At 36.2% G+C, this 26,112-nt stretch overlaps 3 protein-coding genes across 4 annotated transcripts; 1 reads left to right on the top strand and 2 right to left on the bottom strand.

Annotated features, from left to right (window-relative positions):
• Positions 1–3,077: 3,077 nt before the first annotated feature.
• On the bottom strand, positions 3,078–7,519 carry LOC121257668 (purple acid phosphatase). Its single transcript, XM_041158802.1, is given in 11 exon segments — positions 3,078–3,508; positions 3,609–3,730; positions 3,962–4,182; positions 4,838–4,976; positions 5,599–5,828; positions 6,086–6,136; positions 6,139–6,196; positions 6,319–6,519; positions 6,653–6,892; positions 7,158–7,233; positions 7,346–7,519. Coding segments are annotated over 9 exon segments (1,419 nt in total). The 5' UTR covers positions 6,848–6,892; positions 7,158–7,233; positions 7,346–7,519; the 3' UTR covers positions 3,078–3,306.
• A 1,621-nt stretch (positions 7,520–9,140) lies between these two features.
• LOC121257669 (cysteine protease RD19A-like) lies at positions 9,141–12,049 on the top strand. Its single transcript, XM_041158803.1, is given in 5 exon segments — positions 9,141–9,655; positions 10,022–10,141; positions 11,239–11,485; positions 11,589–11,621; positions 11,624–12,049. Coding segments are annotated over 5 exon segments (1,131 nt in total). The 5' UTR covers positions 9,141–9,169; the 3' UTR covers positions 11,869–12,049.
• Positions 12,050–14,583: 2,534 nt separating this feature from the next.
• LOC121257647 (V-type proton ATPase subunit a3-like) lies at positions 14,584–26,098 on the bottom strand. Of its 2 annotated transcripts, XM_041158770.1 has the most exons (19): positions 25,790–26,098; positions 24,966–25,010; positions 24,522–24,641; positions 24,336–24,443; positions 23,432–23,542; positions 23,158–23,331; positions 21,826–21,963; positions 20,772–20,879; positions 20,543–20,650; positions 20,260–20,408; positions 19,639–19,792; positions 18,426–18,586; positions 18,149–18,355; positions 17,767–17,950; positions 17,583–17,666; positions 17,300–17,493; positions 15,672–15,731; positions 15,163–15,406; positions 14,584–14,770 (listed from the first exon to the last, which is right to left on the bottom strand). In XM_041158770.1, exons 1-18 carry the CDS (start codon positions 25,934–25,936, stop codon positions 15,202–15,204), a joined length of 2,457 nt encoding a protein of 818 aa, XP_041014704.1. In that variant the 5' UTR covers positions 25,937–26,098; the 3' UTR covers positions 14,584–14,770; positions 15,163–15,201. The 2 variants fall into 2 exon arrangements, with proteins under 2 accessions (XP_041014704.1, XP_041014703.1); XM_041158769.1 differs by lacking the exon at positions 14,584–14,770 and having other exon boundaries at positions 14,931–15,406.
• Positions 26,099–26,112: the final 14 nt, after the last annotated feature.

The raw sequence follows: 26,112 nt of genomic DNA, 5'->3' as shown, positions 1-26,112 counted from the left end.
AAAAATTTAAAAAACATATTATTTTGTAATATAATAATTGTTAACAAATTGATGATCTATCATTTTTTAAGTAAAAATGATAAATTCTAAAATAAAAAATAACATAATTAAAAAATTATAATTATATTCATCTTATCTTCATTTTTTTTAAAATTGTATATATTCATCTTATCTTCAATTATTTATGAAAAAAGACTTTTCTGCTGTGTTAGAATTCACTGTATTCTTTATTAATAGAAAGGATGAATATACCAATTAAACTATAATCAACTAGTAATTATACTTACTTTTGTTTTATATTACAAGCGGAATGAGTTATAAAATTCTCATCTTATCTCATTTCATCATTATAGTTTTTTTAAATTTCTATATAAAATATAATAAATAATTTATCTTTTTTAAATTTCAAAACAATAATAATATTAAAAAAATAATATTTTAAACTTTTATCTATAATAAAAAAATTTCTTCTCACTATCCAAACATATCCTTAAAGTTGTTGTCTTTAACTTTGATCAAAGATTATATATATATATATATATATATTAATGAAATACACAATAATATAATAAAAATTACAACAAAATTAACATTTAAACGAAACCAATTTATATTGAAGCACGGAAAGCTCGTTCTCTTTAAGGAGATTCAAGTTATTTGCAGTGTATAAAATTTCAAATTAACCGATGTAGCAGAACTCTAATTGGTTTGACTACTCCAAAATACAACAGTCTAACTGATCATTGTATAACTCGAATCAATTCTGCACAAATAATTGAGCTTTAAGCTCCACTCAAAAACACTTCTCTTTTATTTAGAAATACTTTCAAAATTATCTACGCACTTTTTGTTATCTTCTCCCTATCTCGTACGAAAAAGACACACCAGAATCAATGTTCAAAGTGAATGGCAATAGGCAATCAAAATACTTCCTCCTGGGAAACCACCTGGAGTTTATTTCTACTCCTGCATATCAATGCACTTCTCATACAACGTTTTTTAAAAATTACACTTGGTTACCTCAAAGTATCATCGCTATACCAATCTCCAAATTACTACAAATTCCGTTACTGGTATCCGAGTTGGTAATCAATAAAAAAAGAAGCTACTATTGTGTGCCTTTTCTATCCGAAATCTGCATAATCCAGAAAATATATTTGTAGATTTATTTATTTATTTTTATAAGATTTTTTCATGACTTGAATCTTCTTTGTCTCTAATAGATTTCTTCGTGTCATTATGCATAACACATAATACATGCAAAAAGAAAAATCATTATCATTATCATTATCTATAATGTAATTTGCGAACAAAGCCAAATAAGCAGGTGAAAGGATCTTAATAGATGTCTACCTTATTAATATGTACATTATGCATAACACATAATACATACAAAAAGAAAAATCATTATCATTATCATTATCTATAATGTAATTTGCGAACAAGGCCAAATGAGCAGGTGAAAGGATCTTAATAGATGTCTACCTTATTAATATGTACATTATGCATAACACATAATACATACAAAAAGAAAAATCATTATCATTATCATTATCTATAATGTAATTTGCGAACAAGGCCAAATGAGCAGGTGAAAGGATCTTAATAGATGTCTACCTTACTAATACGTATATTATGCATAACACATAATACATGCAAAAAGAAAAATCATTATCATTATCATTATCTATAATGTAATTTGCGAACAAGGCCAAATGAGCAGGTGAAAGGATCTTAATAGATGTCTACCTTACTAATACGTATATTATGCATAACACATAATACATGCAAAAAGAAAAATCATTATCATTATCATTATCTATAATGTAATTTGCGAACAAGGCCAAATGAGCAGGTGAAAGGATCTTAATAGATGTCTACCTTACTAATACGTATATTATGCATAACACATAATACATGCAAAAAGAAAAATCATTATCATTATCATTATCTATAATGTAATTTGCGAATAAGGCCAAATGAGTAGATGAAAAATTATATATATATATATATATATATATACACACACACATATAAGATTCTAAGTCCATAACAAATACTTAAGTTATCTATTTTATTATTGTTTATGTGATGAGTATTGTAATTTTCTCACATAAATGATGATCCGCGAATATTACATTTTAGATGTCATGAACTGAATCCTTGTGTCAATTACATCTCAAATGTTTTAATTAATGAAAGATATTTTCGTTTTCTTTTAAGATAAAAATTACACTTGGTTACCTCGAAGCATCATCACTATACAAATCCCCAAATTACTACAAATTCTGTTACTAGTATCCGAGTTGGTAATCATCAAGAAAAGAAGCCCTTTTCGATCTGAAATCCGCTTAATCCATAATATATATTTATAAGTTTATTTTTGTGGAAGTTCTTCGTGGCTATAGTACTTCTCTATCGCTAATAGATACACATGAGCTTCTTTATACCATACCTCCCAAAGCAGCAGTTTCCTGCTCTAGGACAAGAACCCAATTCACCACTTACCAATCGGAGAATTCATCAAGATTAGTGGATTAATATGTTTTAGGTTGGTAATGAAATTTTTTCAATTCGATTTCATTTTTCGTGTTTTTAGCTACACAGCTTTGGAAGCCTTTTGTCAGAAAATAGCACAGTTGTTTAAGTTTTTCTGGTTCTTGTCATGTATTGCAATGCAAAATATATGCATATTTTAAATAAATACTATTATTCTCAGCACATTTGATGCAACACACTTGTCTGGTGTAATCCCTTCTATCAGAAAAACCTCAAACCCAACATTGGTAATTGTTTTTGCCACCTTAAAACTTGATTAGTTGATGTGGGTTTCATTTGCTGTCATGTCTTTTATTCTAGTTTTAGATTAATGATCTACATATAGGCACATGTGGAAAGGCATTTGAAGCTGGGGAGTCCAATCCCAACATTCACACACCCAATTTACACAGCAGGAGAAGATAGCTTGAAAAGATGAGTTTGAAAACAAAATAACCAGATGCAAACAGGAAGGTGGAGCAAAAAAAGGTTGAAGTAAATATTGAAATTGATATTAGAGTTTTTTTCCGCCCAAAATAAACTACAAAAAGATCATTTATTTTGAATGAGTTTTGTTACACATAAGCTGATATGTTAACATACCACTTATAGTGGGATCCATTATAACTTTAAAAAAAAATCAAAACACTAATCGTTTTTTAGCATAGTTGATGTAGAAAGCTTCCAGATCAACAGTGCTAGTTATATAAAAAATAAGACTTATAAATAGATTTTCTCATTTCAAGGAGCGCATGACAGATTTTAATATCATGATGATTGGGAGTTTGTGGAATCATCAACTGGACTCCAGTATCTGTTGAAAAACCACATGGAATCTGCTTCCACTGCATATCCATCATGATTGCGGTGCCAACTGTAGTAAGCATGGGTTCGGTTCTTGATATCAAAAGTGGCATGACCAAAGCTTGCCTCACGATAAGCTGAGTACTCTGGCTGTGGTTCGGTCATTCTGCACCAGAGAAGAAAGCATAAATTAAACGATGCCGAGAAACAGGAAACCAAATATCACTTGAGTTCATCTCTACAACTCCACTAATGAATAGTCTTACTTGGTTGCTAAGCCTTCGAGGTTCCCTCCATCACCAATGGTTATGTATACAGGCGCTGATTGATCTCTTACAGGTGTGCAAATACCATTTACGACATTGTAGGCAATGTTGGATACACGTTCCTGTGATATATATATATATATATATATACATGTTAGTTGTCAATCAACATCATAAGGAAGTCAGTCTCAGCTTCCAGAGAATATATACTTATATATATATATATATATATATATCGACATCAAAGAGTCTGGATTTGTGTCTGCTTTATGAATATATACTTATATATTGACATCAAATAGTCAAAACTCGTACTTCAAAAACTTCTAAAATGGAAGGCAAGGAGGACTTACAGATCGCTCATAAGCATGAACATGACCAGCAAATACCACATCAACTTTGTACTTCACAAACCAGGCCTCAAACATTACTCTCATGGTTTCCCCCTCCATATAATGATAGTTATAGCTATTATACCAAGGGGAATGCGTGAGAACAATCAGCCAAGGTGTCTCGGTCCTATTAACTTTCGGTAGTTCCTCTTCAAGCCATGTGTATTGAGGCGTATATTTACCTGAGAAAAAAGTAAAGATAAGCTATTCTCTCTTTCTTTCTTTTTGCTTGGAAAAAATTTATTTACTTAAGCTTAGTTGATATCAGTTAATGAAATGATACATAAACATATGCCATCATCAATGCACTGACAATACACACAATATTATAGTAGCAACCTCACATATATGGATAGATTGTGTTTACTATACAAAACTAAAAGAAATGAGGATTATTTTAATAAATTTAAACAGTATTAAGATGGTAGGCAGGTGTGATCGAAGAACTGAAGTGGTGCTTACTGAAAAAGAAAGGAATTGATCTTTACCAAAAGGGATTAAGATCCTCCAGACTTCCAAGTCTATCTCTCAGGTGGATTTCTTTAAATCCCTACCATTGTTCTCAAATTCAAAGGTAGGGGTATGCTCACATTAAAGTTTATCCTAGAGAATTTAGAGGATCCAGATCCTACCAAAAGCAAGGAGCATCCAAGTCACCCACCTTTACTGGATTGTCTTCTTACCCAGTATGCATTATAAACTCTTGCAATTACTATGTTACCTAACAGACATCAAAACCACTAAAAAAAGATGGAGCCTGAAGTTGCTAGTTTGTACATGTCTGTGTTCATGACACCTTTCAGATCACTATATCAAGCAACACAAATGCATGCCTACCGTATGCTGAATATGAAGACAACACTATGATGTAAGCTGAAGCTCTCTTGATTGAATACCAAAAGGGAGCAGTACTCTTTGAAGCTTTATAAGGCACATGATAACGGTGAGTGTAAGGCTTAAAAGGTTTTGTTTCCCCCTGCAATCAAAGTTTAGATGGAAAATTATATACAGAAATGCAAAAATTGTGAGTCAACATCATATCAAAGCAGAGTAGAACTGTAAAAGGAAAGTAACATTAATGGCAGCCTGGTTGAATGACCTATTATGTTAGCTTTGCCATGTTAAGACCTCTTATGTTTTCTTAAATTTCAGACAAAAGAATCATTCGTAGATGCGAGACTCCGTGGCACAGTCTAGCTGCGCAAAGGAGTATATTGTAAACGACTCACAGTTTAGGGGGAAATTGTCTTCTTTTTCCAGGTAAGTAAAGGGGGAGTTTTGCCATAAGAAGTTTTTGCATTAACAGACTCCAAAGGGAATAGTGAAGGTAATCGCAGCTTAGTCTTATCTTGTAAAGCATTATGATGCAGTGGCTTGTCAAGGCATTGAGAAGTAGCCCTTGGATGCACATAAGAAAAGAGCTCAACTTTAGCTCAATAGGGAGGAATGAACCACTACTATAATTATAACCACAGTACAAAATGTAGTCCCTCACGTGAAAGCAGAAGTTATACTTAGAATTACAGAACACATGATATTATGTTTAATTATAGACATAATTTTCTACCAAACAAGGAAACGTTTCAAGAGATTCTTACGATCTCCGGGGCAAAATCTAGCTCGTGATTCCCTGCAGTCCATATCCATGGTTGATATGCAACACTTCTCTCGATGAACCTTCCCCATGTATCCCATCTAACATTGTCATGATTTGGATAGTTGTCTGCATAAGAGAGGTCCCCAACAAACAACACCGTTTTCCCTTTCTGTGGGTTTAACTCGTAATGAGTAAGCGTCCTGTTTGAATCAAAACTCTGACCAAGATCCCCTACAAATGATACCCATTAGTTTGAAAAGGCATAAATCATGTTATAATAGGTAAAAACAGATAAAAAAAAGAAAGAAAGAACACATAGCATAATTGCTGATTTAAGGACATCACTGAATCCCTTAAGAACCATGCAACTAATACTCTTTCCTTTTTTTTTTTTTTTTTTGAAAAAAAAGGTATATAAAAAACAAATTGAATACTGTCTCATGTAGATTTGGCGAACTTCTTTTGCAGATTTGATACAGAATACTTACCAATTAGACCAAACGTATAAGGCACATCAGGGCCAACTTCAGGGGAGTTATAAACCAGAACTGCCTTGGAGTGTGCCCAATCCCGACCACGTATTGATATTTGGTGTTAAACTACTCCAATAAAGATTAAGAAAAATATATCAATACAGTTTACATAAACAGAGGCAGAACAGGAACAGAGGAATAATGTCAGAGCAGTCTACTGAAACAGTTGTGTGAGATATTTCAGTCACCTTCAGGTTTCTTATGGTAGCGTGATGAATGAAACCAGAAGTGTAATTGTAGAACTTATAGGTATGAATTTTGCCTTCGGCATGTTTCTTTTCCTTGCTGTTTTCACTCCAATAAATCACTGTACTGGAACCCGGTTCATCCACAGTCACCCATGAAACTATGACTGCCTTCCCAAAATGGTCTCCCTGTGTTATGTGAACCTTAATTGACAAACACCCACATATCAGACAACGAAATAAAACCCAAAAACCCAAAAACTTCAAGCAATGGTTCTAATGTGTAAGAAAATTAGAAGGAGAAGAACAAAACAAGGGGAAGGAGGGAGAAAAGTACTTGTTGAGGTGCATTATAGCCAGGAGGGATTTGAAAGACATCGCTATCCAGAGGCATATCCACAGTCTTCTCAACTTTCCTCACAAAAGTGCTCGTCTTCCCCCCATTGCACATCACCACCACATTCAAGACCAAGATAATTGCTACCCAAGAAGAAGAAGAAGAAGAAGAAGGAAAAGAACCCCGCAGACCCATCTTGATTCTTGAACGATCTTCTCCTGAACAACCCAAGTCACGCTCCTGATTGTTCAGAAAAATATCAACCACACAGAATAACGTGCGGCATGTAGTATTAATAGAGGAAGAGTTTGTGCAATAGAATCAGTAGTGGAAAAGAAAACAAAGTCTAATTGACCCAGTCTTCTAAACTTGGATGGACTTATCACGATCTGATTCCTTATCCTTAACACTGTCCAACTCCAACCCACGGGACCCCTTTGAGCTCAAGAGCCAAGACCCTCCTTCCTCTTTGCCGTATATAAAACGACTAAACTCAGTTTCTTACCTGAAAAATGCACCCAATATTCAGAGCTCCTTACGAATATACAGATTCAGAGCACCGGTTTCCCCGACCAGTTGTCCTGGAATTTAAACAAACATAAAACAAACAAAAACCGCGTAGTTTTAAACGGAGAAGCCTTGGATTAAGATTATTAATAAATTAAGAACATAATTAATAAATTGTAGAAATACTTAAGACTTTTCAGGCTTCAGCCGACAACGGCAATTTTTTCTGTAAAAGCTGACTTTGGAGTTCGGAGTTTCAACAGCCACGGTCTGGAAATTGTGCGCGTAGTTTCGACGGGTTTCCTTTGTTCGACGACAAGTTAAAAGCGGATGTTACATGGTTGGGTGTATGTGCTGGATACGAAGATTTGGGTTATGATGTGGTGGTCCTGGTGCTTAAAACTTAGGATGTATCTTGTCTGTGTATCAATCAATTGCCCAAATGGTCTAATTCAAAAGGAAAATTATGAGTTTTAGGAAAATGATTTATAGTTTAGATTGTGCAATTTTTGTATATTTTATATACGAGAAAAGTAGATTAAATGTGAGATTGATCGTGAAAAAAATATATAATATAATAGAAAAAAAAATGAAGAAAAGTGAAAGATAGATAGACTTTGAGGGTTACATATTTTTTATTCTCAATTATTATCCAATATAGTACATAAATCTATATTTTCTAATTTTGTATATAGCATTTCTCAATTTAAAATAGAGATGGACAGAACATAAATATTTCAAACTATCCAAACATTTTATTTATACGATATTAAAATATTAAAAGCCCACGTATGTCTAGGTTTTTTTATAAGATTAGCTCATCCATTAAATTCTAAAATTATAATATAAGCTTGATAAAGTTCATATTCAAAAAGTAAGATTTGTTAATCTGCCTGTCATCGAAGTTTCCTTCAGAATAATGAGTAATCAAGTGCCGTCCGAGATGATTTATCGCATCATTTAACGTTAGCTCCATCAAAGTCACGTGAAGGCCCGTCGGTTCAGGTCGCTCCAAATAAATAAATAAAAATACGAACCAGATTCCGCTTCTAGAAAGGCATCACTCCAAGTCTTCAAAACCCAAAACCAAAGTTGTTGAATTGGGGCCTAAATCCCAAACCCCAAGATAGGACTTGTATTTTCGAGGCCCATAGCTTTTCATGGCCTATAGAAAGCCCAACACATAATAAATTCTGTTTAAACTTGAAAATATATTAGAAAAATATTTGAATCACAATTTTTTTTTTTATAAAATTAAACTCATAAATTAACGTATTTTGATATAATATTTTAAATTATAAAATATAAAATAAATATAATAAATTACATAAAAATATGTTAATTTATAAATTTATTTTTATAAAATCTCTTTAAAACAGTAATAATTTTATATTATTATTAACTTACTTATTTATCATCTTGTATTAGAATATTACATAACTCAGATGATATCAGAGGCTAATCATAGAAATAAAAAATAGTGAGAACAGATAATAAATGAAAAGAAAAACAGAAAAAGACTAGGATAGTGAAACAACTTGTTCCTGACCCCAACTGCCATTCAACCTTCTCGGGAATCTCGGCAAGCAAAATCGTCATAGAGCCCAACGTCCCCTCCCTTTGCTCCACGAGTAACCTAACGAAACACATGATCCAATCCATAAAAAAAAGTCGTAACAACCAAACCTGAGTGAGAAGCAACTACCATTCAACTCCAACACCCCCGTCCCCGTCCCCGCCACCTGTCCTCTTTTTATTAGTTTCTCCCATCTTTAACCCCTGGTTAAGCAAACCGCATTTCCGTTACACGACAGAGTGGGTGTCTCGTCTACAACGCAGGTAACAACTGAATTGATCGTATCCGTTACTGAAGGTGGGCCCCAATTTTCTAGCGGTGGAGATCTATTCTGTTTTTGGAAGGCATTACGGGAAATTGCTCCCTTTCGTGGACCCTGCTCTATAAAAGAGCATCAATAGAACGTACAGCCCATACTTCATCTCTTTCAGCCAATGGATCGTCGTTTCTCTCTCTTCTCTCTCTTCTTCTTGTTCGTCGTCGTCGCGGCGGCTGCGACGACGTTGTTGGAGGAGGTTGCCGTTAGCGCCTCTGAATCCGGACCCTTCATACGGCAGGTCGTCGACGGCTCGGAGAACCTCAACAACCCGCGGCTGGGCGCGGAGCACCACTTCGAGCTCTTCAAGCGGAGGTTCGGAAAGTCGTACAAGTCACAGGAGGAGCATGACCACAGGTTTAAGGTATTCCGTGCCAACCTGCGCCGCGCGCATCGCCACCAGAGTCTGGACCCGTCGGCGACTCACGGCGTGACTCAGTTCTCCGACTTGACCCCGTCCGAGTTCCGAAGGTCTTTCTTGGGTCTCAGGAGTCGCCTCAGGCTGCCCTCCGATGCCAGCAACGCTCCGATTTTGCCGACCGAAGATCTTCCTACCGATTTTGATTGGAGAGATCATGGAGCTGTAACCGCCGTCAAAAATCAGGTCTTGTTTTCTTTTTTAATTCCCAGCCTTTTTAGATACTATTCGTATTCATTTTTATTGAAGGAGTTTATTTTTATTATAATTATTTCTCAAGCTATTAAATTTCTAAGATACTAATAATCAGATGTGTATTTTTACTATGATTATTCAAAAATAAAAATTGTACTCTGATTTAATAAGCTTTTGACATGTTGTTAGCGTTTTATCTGTGTGGAAATGTTTGTGTTTGATTTTTCTTTCTAAGTTTACATTGTTAAGCCGATTTGTGTTTAGTTTATGGAGTATTATTTGCGTTGACTTTGATTGTGAATCAATTACTGATAATTAATTTATTTATTTTGATGGTTGTGGCCTTGTGGGAAACAGGGTTCGTGCGGATCATGCTGGAGTTTTAGCACAACTGGGGCCTTGGAAGGTGCTAACTTCCTTGCCACAGGGAAGCTTGTTAGTCTCAGCGAGCAACAGCTTGTGGATTGCGATCACGAGGTTTGGTTCTTTCTCTTATTTTTTTCTTTCCAGTTTATGCGGTATGCTTGATGTTTCATGTCAATGTTTATTTCGATTCGTTTATGCCATTTATCAAGCAGAATTTAATGCGCATTTGTGTATTTTAGGTGTGGGTGTGTCATCGCTATGTGGTTGATATCTGCATGTATGTGTGTGTGTGTTAAGATTCGTACAGAACTAATTTATATGGTGTGGTGTCTTGCATAATGGGTACGTGTTGATTACGCTTTTGTAAATATCTTGGTATTACGCGTCGCTGAAATTGCGAGAAAAAAATTTAGCATTTGAAGCCTGTCATTTGCACTTCTGAATCTAGCATTACCTCAGCTGGATTTATTGGTTTATGAGTGCTTCTTAAGTACACAATGATGTATTCAGGAGTGACGGGATTGTAAAATGTTAATGTTCTTTTGTGGTCTTAATTTAGTAAAATGCAATCAACTTCGATATTATTTTGAAATTTAAATTTTCATGTTTCATGTTAGCTGAAATCTAGCTGTTAATATGCATGGTGGTAGGTTCCTCCTGGATTTGGTCATACTGCTGTTGATATCGCTATGACATAAAACAATCATGGCGCTGCCTTCCCATAAAAAGTGTCGAGTTTGCTTTGTTGCATATAAATATTTGGGGTTCATTGAACAACTTACACAAGAACTTGAATTTGATCCATTAAACATGCCATCCTACACAATCTCTTTAGATGTTCATCTGTGTATACATATATTGAATAGAATTAGGCGCTCATAAATTTCATCAAACCACTCTAGCTTGTTTTTGAACTTGTGTTCTGAACGTTATGGGCCGACTCTTCTGCATCAATGCCAAAATCATTTATTCTTCTGTATTCATTTTCTAAATAAGTGTTTTGGATAGTAAGTTGAGATGAAAGTTGAAAGTTGAATAAAATATTTTTAGAATATTATTTTTAATATTATTATTGTTTTATGATTTGAAAAAGTTGAATTGTTTATTATATTTTGTGTGAGAATTTGAAAAAATTGTAATGTAATGATGAAATGAGATGGAACGCTTCTTGTATCCGAATGGGGCCTAAAGGTTGTGTCATTCTGCAGTGTGATCCAGAGGAACCGGGTTCTTGTGATTCTGGGTGCAATGGTGGGTTGATGAATAGCGCCTTCGAGTACACACTTAAAGCTGGTGGACTAATGCGAGAGGAGGACTATCCTTACACAGGTACTGATCGTGCGACCTGCAAATTTGACAAGAGCAAGATTGCAGCATCAGTATCCAACTTCAGTGTCATCTCCCTCGATGAAGATCAAATTGCTGCTAATCTTGTGAAAAATGGTCCTCTGGCAGGTATGGTAACTTCCATTATAATTATTATTATTTTGATATTTAGATCAAGTTTCTACTAGAATGGACTCTAATGATTGAAATCTTGGTTTTTGCTTAAATGCAGTGGCCATCAATGCGGTGTTCATGCAGACGTATGTAGGGGAGTTTCGTGCCCATACATATGCTCAAAGAGGCTAGATCATGGGGTGTTATTGGTGGGATACGGCTCTGCTGGCTATGCTCCTGTCCGGATGAAAGAGAAGCCATACTGGATTATCAAGAACTCATGGGGTGAAAACTGGGGAGAAAATGGTTTCTACAAAATCTGCAGGGGCCGCAATATCTGCGGAGTCGATTCCATGGTCTCAACGGTTGCTGCAGTGCAAACCGCCACCTCACAGTAGAGCATGACTTATAATTTCTTGCGATATTCATCGCCCCGCATGCATGTATATACAAGGGATCTGGCATATTCTCATGGCAACCTGATCCTTAACTTTGTGTAGTCCTTCAAATTCTCCCAAAACATCCGACTGAAATATGTCATTGTGTTAATTTAAGACAATGTTGTATTTTTATGTTTTAGTGAAGAAAAACTCTAAATACAGTCGTGTGTGCTGTCAAAATGCAATCGTTGCAGTTTGGCCCCACTCTTCTTTTCTTCCTTCCACTTTCTTCCTCTCTCTCTCTCCACTTCTTTTTTGCAGATGGCCTGTTCTCTACGGAATTGGACACCCCACCATTCTAAACAAATTTCAATTACTATTTTTCTTTCTGTAGTGTTAAGTTGTTAACCCACAACTGTACACACTACCATACACACTGAATCAACATCCTACAAATAAAAATAAAAATAATAGGAAGAATGAATTAAGAATATAGAATGGCCAGCTCGAGCATCCTCACTTCATGGAGGTCCTCTTTCCACTACGACGATCTACTGTTGAGAAAATTTTGTTGAGAAAATTTTGCATTGATTGCTTCCTGGTAAAATAAAAAAATGTTGAAGTTAATTGCACTAATTGCTTTTCTTTCTAACTTCTACCTAGTCAAATTTTTGCCTCACCGTTTGGTTATTGGGAAAAATACAAAAGAACGAAATCTATGTAAGAGAAAAGGCAAAGAAAGTGGTCGTCAACTTATAAAGCAACTGAGGAGGCAGCCACAAAGGAAGCTAAACAACCACACCCATCTTTTGCTCCCATGGCAAAACTACTAAGACTTAGAGAGAAAAAGCTGAGAGGCTTGAGATAAAATTTGTATATAGATAACGGGCTAGTATATGAAGAAGGAAAAAAAATAACTTATCCAACGGATGGATCTATTAAAAAATCTTGAACTAGAGGTGGGCAGCGGGCCCCGCCCTCTTTGCCCAATTCCCTAATCGCTCTGCCCCAGTGAGGCGGGGCGGATTGCCCCGTCCGTCGCTACGGGGTGTAGTGGGACCCCGCCCGCATATGAGGCTTCAAGCGGAGGCGGAGCGGGATGGGGTGGAACCCCACCCCACACCGTTTGTAATATATATATATATATATATATATATAATAAATATTATATAAAAAGAAATACAAACACAAAACAACGTCGTTTGTGACTGGTTTTTTTTTAATACCCCTGCCCATAATCAAACGTTTTGATTATGGGTTAATATCCAGTCGAAGAGCTCTCAGCTCTTGCTTCTCTTCTTTCTCGCGATTCCTTTTCTCCCCTCTCTCTCTGCGATTCTCACCTCTTAGTTCTCTCCAATTTGTCGTTTGCCTCACCAATCACCATCGTCATCTAGAGTCGCCGTCTCAGCCTCAGTGCCGGGCGAATGTAAGTAGGGCTCAATGGTTCACTCACTCCCGAATCTCTTCTTGAATCACTGAATCACTCCATATTATTTATTTATTATTATTATTTGTGGATGAGATTAAAAGATGATGAGATTGTGAATTGTAGATGACTTGATTGTGCATGTGATTTTGTGAATTGCTTGATTATGCTTGCTGTGAATTACTAAATTGTTATTTGTTGTGGAGATTGGAAGGGCGGGGGGCAGACGGTTGGAGGTCCACCCCCGCACCCCCGTCAACGGACGAGGTACCGCGCCCCACGGGGGCGAAGGTCGGGGGAAAAATCCCAACCCCTACCCATGCAGGGTGGGGGGCGGGTAGCACCCTATCTTGGACAAAAAACACAAAACCAGTTACAAAATAATTGATTTCATAAAAAAAGGAAAGAGAGAGAGAGAGAGAGAGAGAGAGAGAGAGGAGAAAGAAGTAACCCAAAAAGAAAGAAAAGTTTTCAAGAACGAAGAAAGAGAGAGAGAGGTTTGGTTTGCTTTTGTTCTTTTTACTTTTGTATTCCTCACATTTACCTGCTACTTACATGTATAGACTATACGTAGCAAATCGATAAATTATAACCGGAATTAGCAAGATACAATTTTAAAGTATTCCAACTTTGTTTTTCTTTTGAAAAAAAATAATAAATTTTTTCATGTGAATTTTAAATTTATCCATTTTTTTTTTAAATGAGTGCACTAGACTTGTACATCTTTAAATTGTACGTGAGTATGCTAAACTTGTATATCTTAAAATTGTTAAAATAATTTCCTTTTGCACAAATACCACAAATATAGTCGAAGTCATTGCCTGAAACTTTTGGCCACATTGTAAAACCTTGTGTCTGAGACGTAGGAGGTTGGGAGAGGATTTTCATCTTTTCCCTTACTAATTGCTGGCGGTTTTGATTGCCAATGAGTCCAAGCAAACGTTCAACCGAGGAGACGAAGATTTGAAAGAAATTGTACATTCATCCGACTTTGTCTGTGTATGTGATCGTTATTTTATGTAAGGCCAAACATCTTGGTTGAAAAAAGATCCCCTCCTATTTATCAGATCTTGAGGAGTTCGAGTGAGAGATTGTCACAGTAAAAAAATTTCAAGTCGTGACAATTGGAGGACTTTAAAGTGAAAAGAGACATGCACGAGGCAGACTATAATATTTATTGTTATCGGTATAAATTTAGCATACATACAATAAATACACTATAAAATACCCTTTGTGTAGTCTCACTCGACTAGAGACACTCGAGTGCAGACACGAACCTTTTTTTTTTTTTTATACGAACTTAAAAGTGCATCTTGATTTGATTAAATGCATTTGTTACTCAAAATCACAAAAACTAAGGACATTTTTTTTTCTTTTTAACGTATGATAGAGACAATGTCGAAATTGTCATCTCTTCAGATACACTATTCCGTTCACTTGAATCGCAGGCGCACCAATAAGTTCCCATGAGTTTCCCTGACGGAAACAGATCAGATGGCAGCTACGTTATTATTAACATTTACTTCTTCAAATTCAAGCACACAGAATCGCATGTAAACTACCCCAGAACCAATAAAAATGCCTAGTACAAGTCTAGCCTCTTTTTATTTTTATTTTTTTATAAATAGTAATATATATAAATAGAAAGCCGTTAGAATATATTCTTCTTATTACACTAGCAGAAGCAACTGCCATCTGCATACCAAGCCGCAGGCCTAACCAGGAATAAGCTGCTTATTCCTTTCAGAAACAAATAAACAAGTAGACTGGGTGGTGCTCACCGTAAAAAAAAAGGTAGAAATAAAAAAGCTTTTTCCAAACCACATTCTAGATGGCACCCCACCCTGTCATGTCCAAATCAAAGAATCAACATAGATCCATACCTATATGCACGCACAACTCCATCCTTTTTCAACACTGCCTCATTCATCTTCTTCACCAATCAATGTGAATGAGAATGGATAGAACTTGTAACCGTCTCCCTCGTAGAACTTGTTTTGGAACTCCACCCAGTGAAGTCGCAAAGCGTGTAGGAAAGCACTGAGTGTTTCCATTACAAGCAACACCCCAACAGTAGCGCAAATAAAGATGAAGATGCCTACTATTAGGATAACCACATTGTTGTACCTGTAACACGTAAAAAAAGAATTAATAATATCATTCAGTTCCTCCGTCGTTTATACAGCCGAACTGCTAAGTCAGGCCTGATTCCTATGCAGTCCAACAGCTTGTTGAGTGCAGGGAATAATCCATTGAGTGATCAGAACAAAAGAAATGAAATGAACGCAGACAGGGTCCGTGTTCAATCATTAATGTTCAGTGGCCTATTCTCTACATTCCAAGAGTTAACTAATTGAAAGAGAGTAATCATTATGAAATGAGTTTAACATACCCCCAAGCAAGCATGAGAAGTTTATCATAGAACACACTTGACAACTCCGAGTGAGCAAGACTGTCCAAATTTGAGAAACAAGACCAAATGCATAATTAGTCTCCAGTTAAAAATATGAAACACAGAAGAAAAAATCTAATTTATTGGCTACCGAGAATCAGATCTACGAGTGTGAGAAATGCATATAGCATGGGAAAGGTTAAATTGGTTCGTAGAATTTCAAATTGAATCAGAAGTGCAAAGAGGGCCAATAAATTTAATATTCATTCAATTTCACATTGCTTTAATAAAGATCTATTGAAACATATGATTTAATCCTTTCCGAATATAGACTAGAGTATTTTCACATATATACATGGAAAAAGCTACTAAGGCAGGCCCCCTTCTTTTTTGTGGCTAGGGATAATCTGAGAATGAGAGGGCTGGATCTCTTAGGAACTGTGATGAGCTCTTCAAGATATAAGAACATGCCAAAACATGCACATTGTGCCAGACTTTATTTCCTTTTAGTTCATGTATACACCTTGCGTACTTGGGCTATGCCTTCTTTTCTTATAAATAAAATTCTTGATTATCTAAAAAAAAAAAAAAAAAGGCACATTGTGCCCCACCATTCAATAGGAGTGATAAGTGGTTTTAGTTATACGTACAATGTGCAAAAAATTATTGCGTAAAATTAGCCACATACATGCATGAAAGTATGATGATTCTTTTTCTTAATTTTTTTTTTAATTTTTATGACGAGGAATCTTAGAAACCATGCTGGCATGCTAACATAACATGTCTTTTACCCAATTAAACCATGGACCCATATAACATGTTCCCATAACACAAATCCGGTAAATCATAGGCTTCTTACTGATTGGACATGGCCCTAAAATTGTTTACCCTCAAGAGTTCGAACCTTAGACCTGGAGGGAGCATACCACCAAGACCAAGGCCCTTAGCACTTGAGCCAACCACTAGGGGTTGCATGATGTTCTATTTCTTCAAACCATACTTTTTTTTTTTTTTGACCAATATTTCCTGTCAAATTTGATCCACATATTCATCAAAGATGGTCAGGACGTGGCTAACATGGTTGTTTTAATGATTAGCTATGCCTTGACAGGTCAGAGGTCCATGTTTGTTTAATGACTAGATATGACTGAACACATCTGTGTCACCTCCGTAGGTTGGCTTCCCCTTAATGTCAACAAAACCTCTACATACCCTTTATTCTCTCTATTGACAGCACGGAGAAGAATACGGTGGGAGGGAAGCAGCCGTAGCCTGATCCAATCACATGGTCAAATTGCTATTCATAAAGCAGAATAGCTTCCCCTGACCATGGCTAGGCTACTTTCAGTATTTGTTAGAGGCTCCATATAAGTCATCCAATGTAACGGAAGAAGCCCATCCTTGACTTAAATGGATTAATAAAGAAGTTTCATGGCTTGAGTGGGTCAATAAGTATAACCTTTCAAAAGGATCACATTTTCTTTAACCAGATTTTGCCAGGTGGATCAACATGGTGTAGAAGATAAGATGGTATGTTGCATGTTATAAGCAGTATTAGATTGGTCAAAATAGGAGAAAGGACATGATAAGGATGGGATGCAAAAATTCAAGTTTGTAGCAGTTTATACCTTAGGGCCCATAGACGAAGGTAAGAAGCCGTATTTGAGACCGATCCAAGCACAAATTCTATGGTATGTATCAGTTGGTGTACAAAGACTTCACTGAACTCAAACTCCTCATGACCATGTGAACCATGATTTGACTCCAACTGAAAGGTTTCCTCTGTGCTCTGAAGTGGTGTGTAAGATTGGCCTCGATGCCGCTAAAGTAACAGAACCATCAGAACCAGAGGAAATATAAACAAATATAACGAGAATGGGTGATAGGAAGATAGGGAATCTACAAGCATACATCTTGGTGCTGCTTCTTCAAAAGAAAAGGCTTTGGAAGTAGCATCCAGGGTACAGCAACAAGGGCCAGTAACAGTAACACAAGCTGGTAATAGAACACATGAAAAATTATAAGGAATGACCACGTGCCAAAGAAAACAAAATTTTAAACTTACTAACAATATACAAAATTTGAAAAAGAGAACCTGTAACGTCTTCTGGCCAACAAAAAGCTGGTTTTCACCCAGATCATCAGTAGGACTGAGGAACATGTATATCATTGTGTGGTATAGATCAGCTTGTGAACCAATGCACCACTTCACAAGGATGAGAATGGACAGGTAGCCAAACAAACTGTTTAAAAAAATTATCTGGGGAACAAATTGGAACCTGGAATAATGCAGCTAAATGTAAGTTAATGTTAGCTAACAGCAAGTCGAAAGACGGGCAATGAAATTTATTTAGTAATGATATATATGAAAATTATTTGCGACCCACACAGTTTAATCATGTATACATCAAACTATGACAGGACTTTAAAAGCTTGAAAAGCTCAAGTATGCAGTGATCCAGATAGCAGAATGTTACCAGATATTAACGCTATTCTCAAAGAATTTAGCATTGCAATAGCTTAATATGATTCCCAGGTTCATTTGAGCTACCCCAAGAAGGATTGACATTTTCATCTTCAAAGAGTTTAGGAATGGCAGCTCACTGCGGGTACCATGCCATGCAGGATCTACGCCAAATGGGTAAGTGGGGCGCGCCTTAATCAATCCCACAGTAGTAGCATCTCTACCAAAAGATAAAGGCTTTAGACTATCAAATATATACAGTACAATGCACACAAAGTTTAGCCATTTACCTGCAAGAAAGATCACGGCATACATATGCCGAGGGAGCAAACAGCTCAAATGGGACTGAGAAGAATTCATTATAGATCAAACCCGTGAAAATTGAGAAGAGTGCCATCATCAAAATACAGTAACGACCACCAAACATCATTTCCATAATGTCTCCAAGCTTCTGTAAATGAGAAGAGGAATGATTTAATTAGATTTTACCATAAAGTAATTTGAACATATAAAAAGATAACTGCAGACTGGACTTTTACTTTGCAGAAGCTTGCACATCAAACAATATCCAGATGAAAAAGATGGCAAGATGATGCCTTTTTAAGAAACTTAAAATCAGTCCCCCACCATTTATGGGTATATTCATATATCATACATGTATGTAAGCTTAATTTGACTGAGTTTTCACCTTGCAAGAGATGAGTTATGCCATATACCATACTCCCATCTTACTTCCATCCCACTATGTTGATGTGGTAATACCCATCAACTATTAGATCAAGTCTTGTTTTTTCAAATGAAAAATTCAAGAGTCGATGGATAATGACACAGTGTCACAGTAGGATACAAATGCGATAAAGTTGTTGTATATATCACTTTCTGCCAGAGATACAAAACTCATTTTAACCCAGCTCTACAATTAACTCAATCCCACTAACCATGCTAACACTTTGACTGACACACAAGCTTGTATGTAGAAACATATAATATGCCTACAAGATGTCGGAGATAGTACAAGCATAAATATGATATTAAAAAAAAAAAACTAGCAAGCATGATAGGAGAACTTCTCCACAAACCTGGCTATTTCCTAAGTACGTCAATATATACAGGTTAGAGTAGAATATGTTGATTAAGCAATATAAAAGAATCCGTCACATAATTAAGACATAAAAGCTCAGGATATTTCCAAGAATTCCATCCTAGTGTGATGATCTGTATATACTCCAAGTGCAATTGCAATTACCAGACCCAGTGCAAAAAAGCATATCCAGTGAATGTCACAATGAATGTCAAACTGGTTTGCAAATGTTAACATGTGAAAACATATAATCTCTATATAATAAGAAAAGGACAAACATAATGCAAGTCAACGACCATTAATGCAAAAGGATGAAAATACATTTTTTTATTTCTTTTTTGAGCAGAATGTAGATTTAAGCCTGAATAGAGAAGAGTAATACAAGGTTGTACAGGCCTAGGTCAACAAAATTCAACGATTACCTGACTAGAATATTTCCTCTCCCTGGCTATTAGAAATAATGTTGCAAGTAATAAGCATATTCCATGCCCCCAATCACCAAACATGACAGCAAAAAGAAATGGGAATGTAACGATAGTGTATACAGTAGGATTTGCTTCTTGATATTTAGCCACCCTGCATTTAAGCAGAACAAAATTAGTATAACATAGATTGTCTTCGTCAAAATGAGTTTCACTAGTCATAACATACAAAATTAGATACAAACATATCTAGAACTCGTACAGCATTTTTTCCTTTTTTATATATGGGATTTACTACAAATGCCCTTCATAAATGGTTAATATGGCATTACGTACAATACCATGGGGGGGAGGGGGGAGACATAAAAAAAAGACGTGTAACACAGATTTCCTTTTTCTATTACTCAGTTCCCTGTGATTTTGTGATTTACATTTATAGCAGTTTGAAACAGATGTAGCCAACCCTTATTAGTTTAGATATGGTTAACTTCACAGTAGTACACTGCTGTAGGCATTTCTGTGAGCAGGCACTTGGCACCACTCCACAGGCATTTCAATCATCAACAACCATTTTAACTATGAATAGAGAATAATCAAACACAAGGTCAGAATGGAACTCACCCATATGCATCGACAATTTCTTGGAAAGGAGAAGTGAATTTGTTTGTCCGAAAATAGGTTGGCGGTAACTCCTTTGTTTGCAAAACCTGGAAGATTGCTCCAACTTGGGAATTAGAGTCAAATGCTGCCCTCTCCAATGCATGCTGGATCTGCAAAAGTCAAGCAGAATTGTTTTGAGCAGCTAGACATAACATTTCACCCATACATCATAGCAGCAAATTTGGTTCATGCTCGTCAACACACATGCACGCTACCCATGGAAGTAACATAAGGAGGAGACTACCTGTTTTGTTGCAAAAATAGGACTCCAGCCCTCACCAACAAGACACTTTTTTGTCACATCAAGGCTAAGCATGTTCAAGGTGTGATATACGGATTTCTCCTTTCTCACCTACATAAGTCAAAGGACCATTTTTAAATAGCCAAAAACATTTCAACATAGCGAACACCAATTTATTCCCTTATCTTTATAATCAATCAAGTTTACTGAGTATAGTAAGATTTAAACAGACCCAAAGGTCCCACTGCTCAAATTGATCTCCAATGGTCTGTAACAAACTGTTTCGTTGCAGCAGTCCAACATCTATAGTGGTCTTCAGCTCTGATAGTCTTCCTGAAACCTAAATGGTTAGCACCATAAGTTAATATCAAGAAGTGTTACAGAGCAAGTCTCAAAGACCCAGTATGTCGCATGGACAGATGCAATCATGCAAATGTTTGATTCCACTACTCAAAAAAGAATGTAAAAAGCCAGGACTTGCTCAGAGAAACAAGAAACCCCTATGGAAGCCAGAACATGCTAATACACTACCATCCCCCCCCCCCCCCCCCCCCAAAAAAAAAAAAAAATGTTTCATGAGTTAACATGACACTTTCAAGGGAATACCATTTTCAGCATATAAATCCCATCATCCTCAAATAAGGAAATTGGGAAATTATAAAGCAAAGAAGTGGTCCTTATATTTTTCTTTATCAGTAAAGAAGTGGTCCTTATATAAATCAGAGTAGTACCAGAGCAATAGCTATTCCAAAATAGGCGGAAAAAGAGTGGGACCAACTGCTATGACAAGGATTATCTGTGATTTTGGGAAGGGTGACAACGAAAGGTGAACCAACAGCCATGACAAGGATCATCAAAACCTTTGGGGTGGGTAAAGATCAAAGGATGATTAAGGAATGAATTAAATTGGAGATTCAAAATATTATTTTATTGATAGTGAAGGACTCTTATAGTTCAGCCATCGGAATCAATCTCAAATCCTAACTTGATTTTCATTCGCACATGAATCCATACAAGCAAACAAATCAATCTTAGAAAAAAAAAAAATCAATAGAAAACATGAAACAATTTTTCTGGAGAATTCAAACAAAAAAGTACAGAACTTTATCCAAGACCCACACACCCATGGCCTGCAGAGGAAGGGGTGAGGAAGTAATACAAACTAAAAAAAAAATCTACAGTTTAGCAAGGATTGGGAAAAAATGACAGTGAAAGAAATGATATATACAATGATAACAATCTCCCAAATTGTGATGTCAAGTCATCCAAGAAAAATATACAGATACCTCAGTGATCATTTGAGCTTGTTTACCCAAGTCCTCACTAAAAGGATAGCGATTTGCTCCAAAAGCTTCACATATTTTAAGAATCTTGTTCTTTGCTTTTTCTCCAGAGTAGAAAACCACAAACACATTCTTTTCAATCTGGACATAAACATTGCCAAGTTAGAGAAAAATCAACTGTAATACAGAAAGCGAAAGTAATTGAGGAACAAATTGGGTTAAAAGATTATAAATCACTTCTTGTCATATATTAAATAAGGGATGCTTAGAATATGATATGATATGGCATACAGAATCAGAAACAGTAACGCTCACATGTGAAACTTGCTTGTTGTGTGCGTGTGTGTAAGGGTTAGACTACCATCGGTGAGCATATGACTTTGTTAGGGTAGGCACCCAATCAGATTGTGATAAACAGAACATAAAATTATAGGAACACATATGAGAAGCATGAGCACACTTCTGCAGCATTAAGTTCAAAATTGAGAAAAAAACCACCCAAAGTACAAGATGGATGACCATAGATATGTATGTGTACATCTGCAGGCATTCATAATTATACAAAGGATATGAGAAGTTGAGAACTGGAACAAATGAAACTATGGGTGAAAACATTGCATCTACTTCAGCAGTAAATCGCTATTATATTTCGATGTAAGGGGGTACTGTAACTCTCCAATGGAAAGCCCAAACCACATGGCCTATACTCCAAAAGAACTAGTCAATGATGCAATTGGAGCCCCATTGGAACCTTATAAAGAGCAATAATTTCTCATTCCCAAACAATGTGGGATCTTATACACCATCTATCATTATCTTTATCATATGAGGTATCGCAATCTACCCCCCTTAAATTTCCGAAATCCTCGTTGGGCCAATCCGTTGTAGGTGGCACGGCTCAAGCCCCACATTTCTGGTTGGGATAGGCTTTGATACCATTTGTAACTCCCCAATTGAAGGTTCAAACCATATGGTCTATACTCCAAAAAGACTAATCAATGATGAAATTGGAGCCCCATTGGAACCTTATAAAAAGCAAAAACTTCTCATTCTTAAGCAATGTGGGATCTCATACACCATCTACCCTTATCCTTATCATATGGGGTATCACAAGTACCAAAGCCACTATCTCCAATATGAACCCGGAATGCAGCAGATACTAAGAAACTATATCCAAAAAAATGAAGGTAAAAGAAAACAGCTAATAACTTTTTTGGATACATCCAAGATAATCTTCAAGAGATTTATGCTACCATAAACTTAAAATTAAAAATAATCAATTGCCAACCATCTTTATAATAATAGAAAAACCAAGAAATAAATTATGTTACTCACCTTCACTCCAGAAACAGGATCAGTCACAGGGTCCTCAACAACAGCATGTCTAATAAACACATTACCCCTAGTAGCACGAAAAATAATCCTCTCAAATGCCATTGACTTTTCCCTAGGAACAAGGCCCGTGATGAACCCCAGCTTAACTTGCTTGGATGAATCAGTTAACATTTCCTTCAAGATAGTTGAACAAAAGATAAATTTCACCAAGTAAATTATCAGGAACGGGATAGTTCTAGCAATTTAAGTAAATTTCAGCAGTTTAAGCTTTTACTTGCTCCAACAATAATGGTGTATCCAAGGATTCTTCAGTAATCTGGCGTGATTCATACTCCCTCTGTAGTTCTGTGGCACCGCTGTGAGCTACATGAAAAAACTCACCAGCCTGAAAGAAAAATAGTTTATCACTTATTTGATATCATGTGCTACAGCTTTACCTGACAATGATAAATATCTTATTGAAAACACACAATAACATGAGTAAAAAAAAAAAATGAATACTCAATCCTACTTAATTGACAAATAGAATTCATTGAAAATTGACATTCTTAAATATTGGCTGAGGGCATCTACGAATTTAGGACAGCTTAAAAGACCTCAATCCATGTATGCATGGCAACGTGGATGACTGCTATACCTACATGATTACAGTTATTCATAACCTAAATAATATTTGTTTACTCCTTTTTTTGTACTTTTCATATCTGGAGTCCATGAAGAGGTGGGAACTGTACACAGCACATGTCTCATGTCATGTGCCAATCAATTATAATTAAAAGGACTCAATTATGACACATGAACGGCTTCTTTTTTATTTCTTCCTTGCCTTTTTGGGGCAAGGAGTACATAACTCATACACCAGCCATTTGGCACGAAAGCCATTGGCCTATGTTGCTTGAATGAGTAGCTCAAAAAATTTTCAGAAAGACTTTCAAAGATCAGAGAGCGCATTAAGCCATTTCTATTATTGACTTAGAAACCCCTGATGCATTTTCCTTTTCTTTTCACCTTGCCACAGCAAGGAAACCACATCATCCTTCCTTGTAATCAATCCTGTCTTTTTTCTGATAGACCAACTGTATCTATATCGAAGGATAATGGTCTATAAGATACAATATAAATAAATAGAGTTGCCATCTTAACATAATGATTAAAACAGCCAAAAAAAAAAACTATACCTTCTCCAGAACAAGCTTATATTCTACTAGTTCATTATGAGCACGTTGCAACTTCTCACTATTTGCATTTATCTCGACCAGCTCTGCCTCAAGTTCACCTAGTTTTACCTAGTGCATGCACAAAAAAGGGGTTAAAGCACAATGATAAAAACCATTTTTAGCCAGTTATTAAAAATATTAATATACCTCTAAATCATCCAAATTGATATCAACTTGTGCTGTAGACTTTTTTGGACAAAACCCTGCCTTCAGCATTTGTTCCTTGAAATAGCGTAATTTGCGTGCCATCTCCCCACATTTTTTTATCTTCATAAGCAATATAAATCAGTACAAATGCTAAATCAAGCATATTATCCTAGTTACCACAAACTACTGAATCAAATAAAGACACACATGACATGAAAGGCTGACCACTTCAGTTTTTCTTTTTTACTTTTTCAATGTCACTGTAAACAATAATTATGTAGAGATTATATTGACACATTCCAAGACAAAGACCCACTGCACAACTTTAGATTAATTCAGTTTCTGCAAAGCATTTTAACCTAAAGACCAATGTTAAGTGATATGCACAGAAGCAACACCCATAGTGCAAGTATATACTGCGGTTGCTTATGTAGAAACATATACCTGAGCTGCATAAGTCCGCTGAAATGGGCTCTTCTCCACATTGAGCTGAAATAATTGGTACGTGAGAAACATTAATTGTTGAAAACAAACTAAACTGGAAACACATCAAAGCAATATACCCATGTATCATACACGTACATACAAGGTAAAAAAACTTTCCACCATCTTTCTTTAACTTCTTTATCTTACATTAGAACTTCTTTCATGTAACCCTTAGCGAGCTTAACAGTGTTGAGTCTCTATTTTCCTGAGAAGATAGCTAAGCATTATATTTATCGAACCTCAATATCCTATAATTGGAAATGTACAACTTAAGTGACTATCAAGTACTTGATATAATGGATATGCCTGGAGCCAATATCTACTTCATTTTGCAGCTAAATGACTGGCAGCATCATTGTCATCCTCGAGGATAAACAGTTATTTAGATTGATGCTGCATCGCACAGCATCAGCTATGCCACATAATCTTTTTATATTATTATTAAATCTACAAAAAAAACCCTCAGGAAGTAAAAGATACGAAAATTGCACAATATTCACAACAAATTAAAGCATGCCATTCTTTCTCTCTAAACTGCGCTAATCGACTAATTCAACTGCTAGCAATCAAGCCACACTCCTTGATCAATCAACAACCAGACATCCTCACAACAATTCAAAATCATATAAAATTTAGCAAAACCCTAAGAGCAAAATGTCACCACTAATCGAAACTCAATTGTAGATATCCCGATATGCACAAGCAAGCTAGGTTTTATCCGAACCGAAATTTGGCATTTAAGATGAAAAACAGGTACCGAGGGAGAGAGAGAGAGTACGGACGTCTTTGAATTGTAGGAGGCCGACGTCGCCGAGATAGGAGACGGTGAGGTGAGCGGACTCGGTGGGGACGATGAGCTGAACCAGCTGCATGGGCTCCGACCTGAACAGATACATCGACGGGCAACACCCTCCTCGGACCTCTCCCATTTCTCACTAACCCTTGGATTGCCTCTCTCTCGCTCTCTCAGTGAAAGCCACGGAGACAGGACGCAGGGAAAGAAAGATCGATCTCAGTCTCAGCTCTCACGAGAAGTAGAGGTGTCCTTCCTTTGTCTGCTTCTGAGCGCCTTATGCTTTCCTTCCACGTCCCCCCGCCCTTATTT

Source organism: Juglans microcarpa x Juglans regia, chromosome 3S, assembly GCF_004785595.1.
Source record: "Juglans microcarpa x Juglans regia isolate MS1-56 chromosome 3S, Jm3101_v1.0, whole genome shotgun sequence".
NCBI lineage: Eukaryota > Viridiplantae > Streptophyta > Magnoliopsida > Fagales > Juglandaceae > Juglans > Juglans microcarpa x Juglans regia.
The sequence above is the reverse complement of the archived record's forward strand: the minus strand, read 5'-3'. Positions and strand labels throughout refer to the sequence as shown.

Bases quoted from the DNA above. Each gene is read 5' to 3' on its own strand.
- LOC121257647 (XM_041158770.1), bottom strand. From the start codon at position 25,936: ATGGGAGAGGTCCGAGGAGGGTGTTGCCCGTCGATGTATCTGTTCAGG. The intron at 20,651-20,771 runs GTCTGTTTAAAT...TGACTTATGTAG, and splicing joins TTGAGCAGTGGGACCTTTGG to GTGAGAAAGGAGAAATCCGT. The intron at 17,494-17,582 runs GTATGCTTGTAG...CTGTTACTTTAG, and splicing joins TGAAGAAGCAGCACCAAGAT to CGGCATCGAGGCCAATCTTA.